General features: G+C 33.1%; 1 protein-coding gene across 1 annotated transcript; it reads left to right on the top strand.

The window, feature by feature from the left end:
- Positions 1-10,553: 10,553 nt before the first annotated feature.
- Positions 10,554-12,501, top strand: LOC107861332 (GATA transcription factor 19). Its single transcript, XM_016706675.2, has 2 exons — positions 10,554-11,480; positions 11,801-12,501. Exons 1-2 carry the CDS (start codon positions 10,998-11,000, stop codon positions 12,107-12,109), a joined length of 792 nt encoding a protein of 263 aa, XP_016562161.1. The 5' UTR covers positions 10,554-10,997; the 3' UTR covers positions 12,110-12,501.
- The last annotated feature ends 4,516 nt before the right edge of the window (positions 12,502-17,017 follow it).

Below are 17,017 nucleotides of genomic sequence, written 5' to 3'. Positions count from 1 at the left end.
TATATATATATATATATATATATATATATATATATATTTAAGTTTAACTAATGTATAGTCGTATACACGATTACATGTGTAATTGTGTATATGTTTTTTTTAATTCTAATGTAGTATATACTATATATATATGGTGTAAATATATTTTTTAACGTATTTAAAATGTATATAGGTGGGTTTATATAGCGTATATTGGAAAAAAAACTTTAATTTTTTTTTTTGGTTTTGACCGAACTTTGGACCGGTTTTGACTGGGTTTAGGTGGGTTGGACTGGCTCAAGTAAAGTGGGTCGGTCCTGGGTTGTTTTTAAAAAATTTACTGTTGGGCCCGAACCATCCCGGCCCATTTAACCAGGCCCGACCCGGCCCACCTCGACCCACAAATCGGCTAAACTTGACGAGCCGATTCCGGGTTGATCCAGCCCGACCCACTTAATGGGTTTACTCCAGGTACGAAAGAACGCTCCCTTACTGTTACCGACGCACTCCCGCCCCCTAACCCTCTACCCTAATCTACGTACTCCACATCTTTCTATCAAGAGTCATGTCCTCCGTAAGCTGTAACTGTTCCATATCATGCCTAATCACCTCCCTCCAATATTTTTTTGACATATCTCTACCCCGCGTAAAACCATCCATAACCAATAGGGACAATACCACATCATTTTAAAAAAAAACTGTCTTTGATAACAGCCTAATCAAAACATGATAAACGATATAACATAATTTACTTGGCTCTCCTTTGCAACACTCCCATAATATTGTATTGTACGATATATAATTTTCCAATCCTCAAATTTTATAAGACAATCGATGATTGTTTCATGTGAGGACCTTATTTGTGAATCAATGCACTTTGTACAAGTGCAACAGTTAAAATAAAATCATGGTTTATTTAAACAAGATTCAATAGATGCAGTTTTTATAGAAAGGTAAAGACTATTTTTTAATATTGGGTACTCAATTAAATATTTACCTAAATTATAAGGACGACAAAAATTAAACTCTTTAGTAAGCTCATTTTGGGGAAAAGGAGCAGGAATAGTAAATTGATGAAGCAGAGAGGGAGTTCACAGATCAAAAACAAACAAATGCTACACATATAACAAGAATATACACAGGGAGATGGTTATAATATATGCTTTTCAAAGGATATTTATGGCGATTGTAACCATTTTTCTATATAAATATTCTTACCGCAATGCCGATTGTCGGGTACATTTTCTCAAACCTAGTAAAATCACATGTACTATTAACTTCAATAGTACTGACCATAGGAATTGATATATTAGCCCTCTCCAGTACTACAATTTATTTAATTTAAATTTTATTATCTTAGCCTATGGCGGTGCATCTATCAACTTAAATAATTAATTCCTTAATTTTTGTGCTTGTTGGATCCTATTTCAATAGATGAGTCGATTCACTTGTCATTCACTGACAAATTTATTTAGCGTAGGGCGTTTGGGGTGAGGGGGGTTAGGTGGTGGGGTATGATTTATGATGAGTATATACAAGGTACTAACACGGAAAAATATTTTATAGTATCGTTTAAGTACCCATTTTACCATAATATATAATGTTTTGTTCTATTGACATATGTAATATGAATGCATGGTTGGTTAAAAATATAAATAAATAAATAAATAAATATGTACGCCCTCTACAGTTTAATTAAATTTTTAATGAAATATCACACAATCGGAGTATATCTCATAGAAGACAGGGAAGCTTCTAGGTGAGACGATGGGCAACGTTCCCACTTCAATTGGTCATACTGTCTTATTCTCTCTCTGTGTTAGGATGTTGTGACGTACGTTAAACATAGATTAAAGGACGTGTGAATCTATAGCCATGCTTTAATTGGCAAACTAATCTTAGAATAGGGAAACATAACATATTCTTTCAAAGCTCTATTTGATATATAATATAATCCAAAACTACACTAGTCAATTGCATTTTTTGTTAATAAATTATATTCACTTCGTTTTAATTTATTTGTTTTATTTTTACTTGACATAGAGTTTAGTATGATAAAAAAACGTTTGAATCTTGTAGTCTTAAACTAAATATATATAAAAAATGTATCAAATATATTTTAATCTTGTGATCTCAAATGAAAAGTTAAAACTAAAGAGTTATTAAAAAAAAAAATAGACATTTCTTTAAATGGACTAAAAAAAAGTAAGACTAACAAATTGTACCGAGAGTAGTAATAGAAAATTAAACCCATTCTTTCAAAGATACAGTATATTTTATGATCATATATACAGTTGATCCCGAAAAACAGAATACTGTATCATTTTTGCACTAAAATTACTAGACAGGAGTACATCTAATGACTAATATCAGAAGTGTGCATATTAAACACGAGAAACTCATGAAATAAGAAGATTTGGAGAACAGTTGAATAAAAGCATAGGAGTAACATACAGTACTGATCTAGTGAATCTATTCTTTTTCACCTTTTCAATCGAAGAGAATCATAGTACGTACAGCTGATGATTATAAAACGAAAAAGTAAATAAATAGCACTACTATTGTGTAACAGTATTAGTAGCCTTGAATTGAATGTAAATTTCCGAAAACGGACAAGTCTCTTCGAAAAAGTCACCAAAAAGTAACTGACAAGTAGGGGCCGGGTACGATTATGAATGACCCATTATGGTAATTTGATATGCCAACTAAATTATTTTATGATTATACTATGAGTTTTGGATTAATTTATTTAATTAGGAGATGAGATAAAATAATCTCTAGTTGAATATTTTAGAATTAAGTTTGAAATATATATTTGGTATTCTTCTTTTTTTGTGGGCGACGCTCTTAACAAAATTTTCTTTAATTCAAGAATTCTAATTAAAGACGGAATAGTCCCCTTACTATACCACAACTCATGTTGATTATAGATGATACTTCCTTCGTTCAGCTTTACTTGTCATAATTTGACTTAACACATTGACTAAGAAAAATAATTAATACTCCCTCCGTTTCACAATAAGTGAATTGTTAGAGCAATTTTAGTGTTTCAAAATAAGTGAATGGTTCACAATTCAAGATAAATGTTGGAATTTTTTTTTCAAATTTACCCTCCATTAAATGTGTATTGGGAGTGATGTATTATGTGTCTTTACTTTTTGAATAGTGTAAAAATGGAAAAACATGATAAATTTATGTCTTTGCTTTTTTTTTTCTTAACATGCGTGCCAAAATTCAACAATTAACTTATTGTGGAATGGAGGGAGTAATTAACATGGCTATTTTACCATAATATCGCTATTAAATAATGCTTACATTGTATGTTGAGATTAATTTACAGAAAAAATAATTAATACTAAGGGTAAAAGAAGGAAAAAAGAAATTACTTTTTCTTGATATATCAAAAATAACAAATAAAAGCACAAATACAATTAGAAAATTTGTGAGAAGTAAAACTCAACGTAGGGAGTATTCAATTGACACTATAAAGTTATCAACGTCCTCTATGGAAATTAGAAGAAAAAGTTATGAGAGAGATCTAAGTTTCCTTTGGTTACAAGGCTACACCCCCCTTAGAGGAGACAATAAGAGGTTTCAGTTTTTATGTTTTTTAGAGGTAGATTCACAATTCAGATGATGTTTTTTTGACCATAAAGTCCTAGACTTCAAACTTTTTCATGAAGCAACGGCTTATGGTTGCTCTATGTACATCTCTTTTGAATCTGTCCATCATTTTCTTTTCTTTTGCTTTACTCCATCTATGATCTATAGATATATATAGACCAATGCCAAACTTACTCTAATTAACCATTGAAAGGTTAAAGAAGGAGACTGCATTGAGACTGACGAAGTGAGATTCATTCCAGTTGTATCTTGTTACTTTTGAGGAATGACTTCTTTCTTTTTTCTCTTTTTATAGGTTCAATACTGTTTCTTTTTACATAAAAAGGGTTAATTAGTTCAGTTTTGAATTTTGGATTTAAACAAGGCCTAACACAATTATAGATAATGACAATACATTTGTTACGTTCTACTCTCTATAACGTAACTGGGAATCGATCTTTATATGTATCATATATTAAGAACTTTTAAAAAGACATATCCATGTCATGTTGGAATTTATTATAGCAACTAGCAAGTACTTATAATTAAGTGTGTAGCGATACATATTGAGTAATATTAAAGGGCCAAAATTTAAGTTTTATGAAATCTAAATTTTAGCATATTGATTTTCAGAATATGGATAGCATTACTAAAAAAAAATTCCAAGTACACCATTTTGCCTTTTCATTACATGAATACCAACAAATAATAGTAGACTAATTTTAGACTAGTTTAACAAAAAAGACAATGGGTCTACCCTACACGTGCACCATAATTTTTGCTCTAAATCTGCCCCCGACTCGACCCATAGTAACCTCCTAGCTCTGACTCCAGAGTTATACACACTTATACTATATTTTCTCATGCTATCAATGTAATTTTTCCAGTGATATTAGTTAGTGATTGTTGTCCATCCAAACTTATTTGAGATCGAGACATTATTTTTATTTATCAATTATTATTGGAACAGATTATCCAAAATTATTTTTTTAAGTGACAGATGGATTGCCTTAAATATATTTCTTTTTGAAAATCAAACAATATGAACTATGACTCAATATGATTTATAACTAACACATTACGATGCACGTATTTTTTCATCATATTATTATGAAAAAAACGATAATTTATAAGTACTACTCCCTCCATTTCGAAATAAGTAAATTATTGAGGTATTTATTGGTGTTTCAAAATAAGTAAATCATTGAATTTTTTTTCAAATTTACCCTTATGATTTGACAACCAATTAATTTTTGAAAAGGTATTACAAGATCTTTTTTTTTTTGGGTAAAAATGAAAAGTTGTGTTAAATTTATGTCTTTAATGTTTTAATCTTAATCTGTGTGTCAAAATTCAACAAGTCATTTATTATGAAATAGAGAAAATATATACTTTTTCATATAATTTATGAATATCTAATTTTAAAATATAAATTAATTTAATTTTATCTAATTTTAAAAATTAGATAAATTAATTCTTCAAAAGCGAATTTTGAACCAGGGGAATAATATGTTATAATGGCAAATGATTTGTCTGCTTGGTGAGCTCGTTTGCATTTGCATGCATTGCATGGAGAGTTGGATAAGTGCATGAAAAGGTACGCGTGGCACGTGAATTAATGGGTAATGATTAAACACTTTTATGGGTTAGTGTATTAATTAAGCAGATGAGATATATGATAATAATTAGAGGCAAATATACTTGGATAATTGGTCCCAGAGTTAGATGAGGGCCCACAAAATCCAACGATCCACGTAAACATCATCGGAGTATATTTGTTAGTCATCCTTAAAGGACGTGAAAATTAAATGGTGGTCGACATTCGATCGAGGGGGTTTGGTCTCCATGATTAAGAAATACAAATCCCCGCAGAGAGTAATTAAAAAGAGTATTTACCCCGGCGTTGTCAAAATTATTACACTGTATTTGCTCTATCGATATTTATTTTTACATTATAATAAAAATAAATATCAAATAATGCTTATCAAATTTTAAAAAAATAATAAATAATTTATTCACTTTTATTTATTTTATTCTTTGCATTAAATACTGCTAGTTATAAAATTTATTTTTCAAAACATTAAATTTGTTACTCTTCTTTTATTTTTATTTGTCTATTATATTAAAAATAAATGTCCAATAATACTTGTATAATTTGAAAAATCGATGAATTCTATCCATTTTACCCGTAATTATAAATTACGATCATGATTCAATACATTTCTCAAAGCATTGAATTAATTATACTCAAAGAGCAAAGTGATAAAATTACCTCCCTCAATTACTATTTCTTATATAGCCTGTATATCAAATCAATAATTGACAAATATTGATGGGCGGAGTTGGTATATTGTGATCAAGGAGTGTTTCTCACATGTGTATCAAGTAAAAAATAGTACTCCAAACAACTATTAAAGGACGGAAGAAGTATATTTTAAAATTATTTATTTTAATTTATTTGTTATATTTTAAAATTATTTATTTTAATTTATTTGTCATTTTATAAATTGAGATAAAATTAGTTATTTTCATCTCATTAAAATAAGATTAGTTAAATAGTATCTTAAATAATTATAATTTTTAATAGAGAGTTAAATACAATCATAAAAATTACCTTACCTTTGATCTAAAATTATTTTTAAAATGTGAAAATTAATATGAAAGGTAGAGTATAAACCACATATTGCACTTATTGCAGAATAATTATTAGCATTTGAGATCACTGCTTCCTCTTTATTATTCTTACTCCTTCAAGAGTCTGGCTTCAGTGATTACTTTCACCGTCCATCTTTACCGGTCCAAGTCAGTAGCGGTCATAATCAATAAGGGTTAAATAATATGAAGCAAAAGTAGGGATGATAATGGTGTAGTGCAGTGCAGGTTTTTTCTAAATTCGTAAGTTTTAAAATCGCACTGTATTATCTTTAAACCCGCATAAATCTGTCCTACATTTATACCCGCGCATATCTGCACCGCACCGCACCACCCCATGTTTTTATTTTTATTTTTTTTTAAAAAAATTATAACTCCATTAAAAATCATAATATTTTCAAATCTATAATTAGGAAATAATAACTAATTTCTACTATATCACTTTTCACTAAGAAATTATAAAAAAGTATCACGTGTACAAGTAATGATCGAATATCATACTTTTATTAAAATGAATAGAGATATTAAAAAATTTATAAATTATTTATTTGTAGTGCTATCCACGTCGTTTTAAGTATCATAAAATTTTAAGTAAAGAATACATATAATTTTAGGTATATACCCGCAACCCACACAGAATCGCACCATTTAAAAAAAAAAAACTTACTTTAACCCACCTTGCAATCATACCGCACCGCATAACTTAAAACCCGTTCCACCTTGCATAGCTTAAAACCCGCACCGCCCCACACCCGCACCGCCCAAAACCCGCACCGCCCCACACCCGCACCGCCCATTGCCATCCCTAAGCAGAAGGAGTAGGTAATTTGTCCTAAGAAGTTAAATTACACGTTCAATATAATTGAACATGCCATAGAGCTAGCAAGTTGCATTTACTTTAGGCTCCCAATTTGAGTAATATTTATTGAAATAAGAAGTTAAATTACACGCTCAATATAATTATATTGAACATGTGATAGGGCTAGTAAGTTACATTTATTTTAGGCTCTCAAGGAGTAATATTTATTGAAATAAGTTATCTCTAATTATCTTTTGCTCTATATGACATAGAGTCTGAATATATTTTCCCTTTGATATATTTTCCCTTTGATTAGTGGTGGCTCTTTTCCAAATCCAGCTAATGCAAGATGCATGCTTGGTGCATCAACCGTCATATTTTAGTCCATAAATGATAAAACTCAAACTCGTGGTGGATATTTTAGTCAGAATGGTCAACTGCTCTCTAATTTTCTTGTTATACCAAACACACGATGAGTTAAAAGTGTGAAGATGCATAAACGAAAGATATTTTCCATCTTTATTTGTTCATTTTTCTATTTTGAAATGTCCAACAGTGCTTGTTCAATTTATAAAACCAATAAATAATTTATCTATTTCTATCTATTTTACCTTTAACATTAAATATATTCATTATCTAATGCATTTCTCAAATTATTAAATTTATTATATTCAAAACCTAATATGATAAAATTACTCATATCATTTACTGGTATGATCAAGAGGTCACAAATTGCCTATGACATAAATATACATGTAACGGTAGCTTTAATTGATTAAATTATATAATTTTTTTTACTCATTTTATTTACTGCTGCTTCATCAATATGCCAGTAAAAAAGTGAACAAGTAGAAATATACGAAAGAGGTATTTTGTAATGCAATAGAGGGTAATGAAAATTGTGTAAATCGAAGAAATTTAGTGGGGTTTGATAGAGCATCTTTTGGAAAGTGGAGGGTCTGGTCTGGTCTCTGGTCTTCCCGTTTGTCGAATTAAGGGTGACACCAATCTCAAGATGATCTGATTCTCTCCCTCTCCATCTCTCTCTCTTTGCTCTTTCAACTTTGAATCTTTTAATCCAAATCATATTGATATTCCCAGAGGAGGGTTTTTGTTCTGTTTTGGCTTTGGGACCCCATCACATTTCATCATGAGTATATGTTACTCGTGGTGGCCCCCTCTTTCTTTTTTTCTTCCTACATAATTAATCAAACACACCAAATCTAGTTCCATTTTCCCTTTTTCTTTTCAAACAAATTATTAAAATCACGAGGGTACTTTTAGCTATACTAAGTTTGCATCTTTGATGAGTCAAAGATTTGCTCTGTATGTCATGTTGGAACATTTGTTGCTTTGATGATTGCATAGTATCTCATTTTCATGATTCCTATTCCTTCCTATCCCCCTTTTCTCTTTCTCGCTTTTTGTCTACTCTCCACAAAATCTATGCATCTCCCCTCCTCCTACTATACTCTAGCTACTCTCTTTATTTTAACCTCTCGGGGAGTTTTGTTATATACCCATTTTGTTTCTTTTGTTATCAGAAATCTTAAAGTCGGAGATGGAGGATGTTTACCATTCCAGCAATCCCGCTTGTTATTTTCTCACATATATGTTTATTTTTTTTGTTTGTGTATTATATTATTCTCTTGTTAGAAACAAATCTAGAAATTATGGTTAGTCAAAAATAAATCAATGTTGGAAGTAGGATAGAGAAGAATAAGTGAAGGGAGGTTGACAGATAATCATGATGACAAGAAGACTTAAAAGATTACCTAAAACATTCATAGACTCTCTCAATCAGTTCACGTGAATACATACAGGGTACGATGCGGCCAATTTTCTAGTGATGTTACAATGCCTGAAACTGCTTGTTGTTGTATTCTATTCTGCACATTAGATGAAGAGAGGAGTGATGTATATCGGTATTTAGCAACTTTCTTCGCCAGTAGTATCATTTTTATCAATCACTTTCAATATTCCTTACTCTGACTGGTGGATTTGACTGCTCATTGAACTAATAAAGCGTGGTCTTTGTTTCACTGATCATTATAAACACCACTGGTACGACCTTACACTGCCCCAACCTAAACTCAAGTGTCATGACTTGCACTTGATACACGTCTGAAACTTTTTGATATTGGAGTGACAAGTACTCTGTAACACCAGATTTTATATTATCTAAATGCAAATGTAAATTACAACTCTAGCTGTAGACCTTGCTAGTTAACACTCTCTGGATGATTATAGTAGGTTTGACGAGTTAATAAGACTAATTAAGGCTTTATTTTTTATTTTGAGGCTACTCATGTTAATAAGATGAAATTATATTAAGAGAATCTTTACATTACTTAATCGAAATAATCAAAATGTGCATGCCCAGTTACTTCTTAGTAAATGTAATTTAATCCGCAGCAAATTCAACAGTTATTTATATAATTATCATATGAAAGAGGACTAGTAATTTAGTAGTATGTCTTAGGATTGTGAATAGGGCCTGTTATGTTACATACATGGTTAGTGTAAAAAAAATTCATCAGAATCAGGTAACTTTCTATTGTATTTTCAAGATTATGAATGTCATACTCTAAATCATTACCTGATAGTCTAAGAAAAATTTACAGTAACGATGTACCTCTTTTGTTTCAATTTATTTGTCTGTTTAAAAAAAAAAATGCTTCTTTTCTTTGTGGCGATTCTTTCATTTTGTATCTAAGACCACAAAATTAAAAAATATTTTGATAAATTCTACTTATTTTTAATTTATGACTCCATGATTTATATGTTTTTTTTTTCATAAACTTAGTAAAAAGGAGCAACCCATTGCACTAAAGTTCATGGGCAGAGCCACCATTGAGTTAGGGGTTCATCTGAATCCCCTTTGGCAGAAAGTTGTATCATTAATACATGATTAAAATTATTTTTTTTTTATATATATATATTTTAGATGTTGAACCCCCTTCGGCGAGTATGTTTTAATTCTAAATCTCCTTGGTGAAAATTCTGGCTCTGACACTTAGTGCAAGGTTTGAAAAATGGCTGAACTACAAGACTTTATTGTATGCAGTCTCACTTTGTAGTTCTATCAGAGATAGTTTCTATGAATAAACTCGTAAAATTAGTGTCAAGTCAAAATCAGACAATCAATATTGAATCAGTGGAAGTACATAATTTAAACTGTCATAATAAAATGGGGGTCCGGGAGATGATTGGCAATGGAGAATTAATTTCCAGTATCATTGGGGTGGCAGAAGCTATGGTTTTAGACAGCAAGGTTAATAGTATTGGGTGTTGAGTTGAGAGATGAGACAGGTGACCTCGTGATCGGAGAAGGCAGATCCATGGAAGACTGTTCCCCCTTGTCACGTGGGTTCTCTTTTGACTAACCTTATGACCATTTTACTATTACTATATACTCTACTTATACATAGGGTGTATACAAATAATCAAAAGTTCTACTAACACACAACTAGCAGTATAACTCAGGTATTACTATATATAGAGACCACTCATCAAACCCATACTTGCATCAATTCTATAGCTCGTAGTATACTGTACTGGCACTTCAACTCTCTCTAGTTCTTTTCTCACACTAAATAACACATGAATCTGGTCCCTACGCCTCTGCAATTTACCTGCAAACAAAGAATCCAAAAAAACGTTGTAGCAGACGTTTGACGACCAACGTGGACTCCTCTGCGCACCTGCTGACTAGTATTTCGACATTATATTACTTACTAGCTTATATAAATGAGCTAACAGACAATACTACAAACCCCAAAGCTAGCTAGCTAGCTACCTCTTGGCTCTTTCTCCCCCTAATTCAATTCAAACCTTCTATTATTTCTTACATTTCCCTTTCAACTTACTATTCCCCTCTTTACCCTCCCTATATACACTTGTGCTCTCTATAAACTCCTCGTTCATTTGAGGAAGTAGCTAGATTGTAGAGAACAAAAAAAAAATGATGCATCGTTGTAGTGGGAGTGTGGTAGGTCCTTGTTCGTGCGGTTTGTTTCATAGCCAAACCGGCACTACTACTACTACTTCATCTGCGTTCTCGATGCTCTTCTCTCATAACCATCACACTACATTTGATCATGAATGTTCAGAAAACATGTACTCTTTTGCCCCTTCTTCATCTTCTGTGGATTGTACTCTCTCTTTAGGGACTCCTTCCACTCGTCTTACCAATTTGGAAAATGAAAAGAAATTAGTTTACTCTAATGATCAACGTCGTCGTTCCTCATCCAAATGCATGTCCAACTTCTGGGATATTCTTCACCCCAAACAACACATGACTACTCCTTCTTCCGCTCACAAGTCCACTCGTGGCGGTAGCAATGGCAGCAACAACTCTAATACTGATCCCCTTGTGGCTCGCCGCTGTGCTAACTGTGACACCACCTCTACACCTCTATGGAGAAATGGCCCTAGAGGCCCCAAGGTATAGTATAATCTTGTTACAAGTTACAAATTTTTATATCATCAATTCTTAATTTTGATTGTCTAAAGAGCTTCTACCTATACCATCAGGTTATTTAAGGAGGATTACTGGTAGATATTTTGTGAATGACCACTATTTAAGTCGACATTGTAAAAATATGTTCATGAACTTAATTTTTTTGCACTATCTGATTGAATTAACCATAGGTAACTTAGTAATATATTCAGCTACTATGACTCAGTCAATATAAGTTAAATCCTACAACCGTTAAGGTTGAAAGTAATTAATTATGGTTATAATGGATTATATTGTAAATGCAGTCACTATGCAATGCGTGTGGAATTCGTTTCAAGAAGGAAGAGAGAAGAGCGAGTGCAGCAGCAGCTACCGCTAATGGTGGAGGAGGAATAGAGACTCATCAACACATGATAAACAGTAGTACTACTTCATGGGTTCATCATCAACCCCAAAAAATGCCTTGTTTCTCTTCAGCTAACTATGGAAATGAGTTCAGGTTCATAGAGGATAATGACCACCACCGCGACTCCGATACCGCCGGCATTTCCTTTCTCCCTTGGCGTCTCAGTGTTGCTGATAGGCCTAGCCTTGTTCATGACTTTACTAGATGAAAAAACAAAAAAATTAAATTAGGATCAAGCTTTAATTAAATTTCAAGAGAAGAAGAAAAATGATATGGTGATGGTGGGCTATGGTTGAAGAAATTCTTTCTCTTTCAGATGTTACTCTTTTTTGGTCCATCGTCTTTCATATAGAGATGGAGTGAAAATGAGTTAATTCTATGTTTTTATGTTTGTTGGCTTTTCCTCCTTTTGGATACTACGAGTCGTTTTAATTACTCAGCTCCTAGCTAGTATCTTTAACTTTTCACTTTGATGATGATCAGTCAATATATATTACTTATATAGTAAGGAGTAGTATCACTTTTTTTTTTACTGTTAGTCCTCGTCATGTATACACTTTCTTGAATATGATGATCGACCAGTACTTCTCTCTTTATCAACTGAAAGTTTTCTGTTGTTTATGCTGCCGGCAAATTCTGAAACAGTGTCTCTTTTTAGCATTCTATGTGTGACCAGCATTATTGCTACCCCAGTGCTGCCTGCATTCATGAATTATTAGTTGCAGCGGAGTCTGAATTTCCATTAAAAGGGTTCAAAATATAACATATTATATATACGTAAAAAATAATGTTAATATTAAATATACAATGTGATCTTTTAACCCCTAGCACCATGTAGCTCCACTCGTGATTTATTAGCAGTTCGTATCATTTCATTTAATATTGGGCCATGTTAATAGTATCAATCAGTGTTTGTGTTAATAATGATTGGGATATATAATTATTTCGGTAACAGATATGCTACAGCTTTTATTTTCTTTTTCTTTTGGAGTGCAATAGGACAGAACACTGAGCAGAACACGGTCCTGAAGAACATGGAAATGAAATTGCAGTTTTCAGCTGTACCTGTAACAAAAAACTAAAGGGACTGTATATGTATACATATGTAAGCAAGATATGATGTTTCCATTTTGGCTCTTTCGGTGCCTCAAATACGGTTAGTACATACAACTAAACGAACTAAACAATGGCTTCTAATTATTTGTTACTCCCTCGATCTTAATTTATCTGAACAAGTTATGTCTTGCGCCTTTAAAGAATTTCTGCCCTGCTTTACATAAGTTTTGATTTCTAAAGGCAAAAATCAAAGAAAAATAAACCTATTTAAATCACAAATCGTGCAATTAAATGAAGAGAAATATAACATCCTCTTGCTCCTGCCGTGCCAATAGCTTAAGAGTTGCGGAGACATGCCCCAGCTGTACTACGTAAATTGCACAAATGACAAGAGGTAAAATTAGAAGCCCAATAGAATGTGGGCTAATGGAGTTGATCCATTTAAATGGCCCACGTACCAGATGAAATGACCTAGCCCGTTTACTGATGAGGCCCGTATAACTTTGGCATGAACAAGGAAACTGCTTGGGAAGCCTCTCCAGGATTTTTTTATTTTTTTTTAGTTTTCTATCCGGTGTCCGATATCCGCATTGGAACCCGAATAATCCGGATTCGCACCGATTAGGACCCCATTCGGGGCGGGTAGCGCTCCCAACAAAGTTTTCTCTATACCCAGGGTCGAACCCTTGACCTCTGGTTAAGGGTGGAGCAACCCATCCGCTGCACCACAACCCATGTTGGTCTCTCCAGGATTGTTATTTAATAGAATTTAAGTTTTTGGAAAAATTTCATAAAATTACAACTTAAAATATCAAAAATACTAAAAATTTCTTTAATTTAAAAATATTACAAAAATTTCTATTTTTTCTATTTTAACCTAAGCTAAAAAAAAAGAGAAGAATGAATCAATAGCACGAAAAAAAACAGAGAAGAAGAATGAATCTGCAAATTTATTATGGAGATGAATATGTAAAAAAATTGAATTGGTAACAATATACCATCTTTAGGGAATTTTTTTTAGTTAACTAGATGATTGGACGTGTTAATTGCTAATTAAATATTGCTCTAATAATTGTTACATCCCTTAATTTAAGCTAATCAGTTAAATAATAGGATGTATCATTGATTTGTATCTCACTTAACTTATATGTGTAAGTAAACAAAAAAAAAAGAGATTTTATGAGATTTTAAAAAAAGTCGGGATAAGATGTAAATATGGATAAACTAGTTGAGATTTACGTAAACTTTACTAAGTTTTATGCACGGTAATTAGTGTACAAAATATTCTATGCTATCACATAAACTTGACCTGCTATTGCAGGTTACCTAATGTTTTACATATTTTTTTTTTTAAATTGAGTAACCTGCAATAACATATCATATTTACCTGATAGTGTATAATATTTTGTACATTATTTTTTAAGCAAACGATATATTTCTCATTATTTTTCTGGATATTTTTCATGGTTACCAAGGTAGTTGTCAATTTGGTATGATTTGTGAGTATTTTTTTTTTTGAAAAGGGGGTTATATTAAAAACGTAAGTATTTGATATAGGTTAGCCTCATCAGTCCGGCTCAAAAAATAACATGATCCGCACTACAGTTTGTGCTATTAAATTTTATAGATATGGTAAATGAAGTTCCTAAGATGTCTCCCCAGACAGTTTCAAGCGCAAACACAGGAGGAACTTCCAAAATATAAGTGGATCCAAAAATTTTCCTGCGTGCTCCTTCCTTTGCAAGTGAGTTTGCTACTTGGTTTTGCTCCCTAAAACAGTGATGCATTGCTGGTCGTCCCACTCTTGTCAGCAAGGACCTGCAAATATCAATAATGTGCTCATAATGCATATTCCCATGTTTTAACATGTAAATAACCTGTTGGGAATCAATATTGATCTCTATGGGAAGGAGACTGTTATTGAAGGCTATTTTTAGGACCTCCAGCAGTGCTAGAAGTTTCATTTGATTGTTTGTGGCATTAGGATAACCCTTATGGAAGCTTAGGATCCAATCACCATTGCTATTTCGGATTACACCACCTATGCCCCCAATCCCTGGATTCCCCAAGCTAAAGCCATCCGTGTTTAGTTTGTAGGAGCCTTGAGGAGGGGGGTACCATTTAACGAAAATGGTGACAAGGCCTTGCTGATGGGTGGTGTAATACCCCACAAGTTTTCCAAGTTGTTAAAGCCTTTTCGGGCTTGCCAAGAAAAGTTTAGCACTTAAAAATTTGGCTAAGTGTTGAAACTTTCTTCATTACATAAGCTTGTGAACTTCGACGAATTATTTCATGACCTTCTCGACCTCCAATTTTTGATTTTCAAGTTGTGTTGCGATGGGGCAAGGTCGTAGTACATCTTGGGTAAGTTTTGGAATTTTTCGGATAGAGTAAGGGCATGTTTGGATTTCCAAAACAGTAGCTCTGGGCGATAAGCCCGCGTCGCCCAGCTTTCAGCACCGATATTGCCAGGCGTCGCCCAAGAAACTCCACCGTTATTGCCAGGCGTCGTCCTGGAAACTCCACCGCTATTGCCAGGCATAGCCTTTCAAGTCCGGTGCTTGCCCAGTTTTCAACATTTCACCTCCGTGTCTTGGAGGGTATTTTGGTCATTTTTCCTTCATATATATACTCAAAAACACGAGATTAAGCCTCCATTACACCAAAATATAACCTCTTTTCTCAAAATCCTCTCAAGAACAAGCTAGGGTTTCAATTAGGGGATTTAATTTCTATCAAATTCTACCATCAAATTTCATGAATCTCTCTGTCAATCTTCATTAAATCAAGAGCTAAGGTATGCGTAGTGTTCATCCATAGATCCCTTTCATCCATGGAGCTCAAGAATCATGTTTTAAATTATAAATTATGATTTTCTTGTTGTGTTATGACTACATTTATGTTGATGATTATTGTTTGAGTTTCAAGGTTGTATCTTGATGTGTTTTCATGAAGCATGTGAGTATGATAGTTGTAACCCATAAATTTTGGATGGATTAATATTGTTATGTTGATAAATATACCTATGCCCAAAATTATGCATGTAAGGTGTTTGATGAAATGCCTAAGAAACTAGAAATCATGCAATATAGCTAAATTGTGAATAAGTGAAGGATTTATGATATGCCCCTATGTTCCAATGATTTTCATGTTGATATTGTGTCTTGTAAATGTTGTTGGATTGGTCATGAACTAGTCTTAGGAGATTATGCTATGCTTACTTGCAAAATCCTACTTATGCACAAGATGTATGATAACCATGTACTTCATGAAATTCCCCAAGTTATGATATTATGGATTGTTGATGTTGGTCATGTATTCAAGAAATTCATGTGTGTCAGTTTCCTTCCATCGAGTCCTGGGGGTACTCGTACTCGAAAAATATAGTTGTGTGCCTAGAGCCTTGTCATGTTATCACGATACTCTCAGTCAAGCCATGATCTATAGAATTCAGTCAGTCATGTGACTCAGGAAAACTCAGAAATATCAGCAGTCTCACTAGGTCAGTAATCTCAGTAATCTCCGTAACAGCAGTAATCCTAGCGATCTCAGTGATTTCAGTACTCTCAGTCAGTCCTCAGAACTCAGTACGTTCCGTCAGTCAAAGGAACTCAGTAAATTTAGTTTAGCTCCGCTAAGTAATACCACTAGTATCAGTTTAGTTAACTCAGTCCAGTCCAGTCCAGTTCAGCTAATCAGTTCAATTTAGTCAATCAGTTTAGCTCATTTAATCAGTTCAGAGTCTTTTAGTTGAGAGTTGGAACTATCACCGAGAGAGTATGAGGATGGCGCGTTCCCCGTTAGAGAGACAGAGTTGTTAGCAGCAATCCCTATACTCTAGAACTGCGTAGCCAGTGCAGGACAAGGAGTCACCCATTAGATTAAGGCTAGACTTGACTATTATATTGCCTTAGGCTTGACTTCCTATTCAGGATCACCAGTCAGAGAGGCTTGACCATAGCAGAGGTCTCTACCCGTGGCACGATATTGACACCTTTTCAGCTGGGGTTATAGGTTGTACCCCACCAGTTCAGATTCGGGGTATGTCGGTTAAGTGAGA

The sequence above is a fragment of the Capsicum annuum genome, chromosome 2 (genome assembly GCF_002878395.1).
Source record: "Capsicum annuum cultivar UCD-10X-F1 chromosome 2, UCD10Xv1.1, whole genome shotgun sequence".
Taxonomy (NCBI): domain Eukaryota; kingdom Viridiplantae; phylum Streptophyta; class Magnoliopsida; order Solanales; family Solanaceae; genus Capsicum; species Capsicum annuum.
Note: the sequence above shows the minus strand (reverse complement) of the source record. Positions and strands in the feature narration are given on the sequence as shown.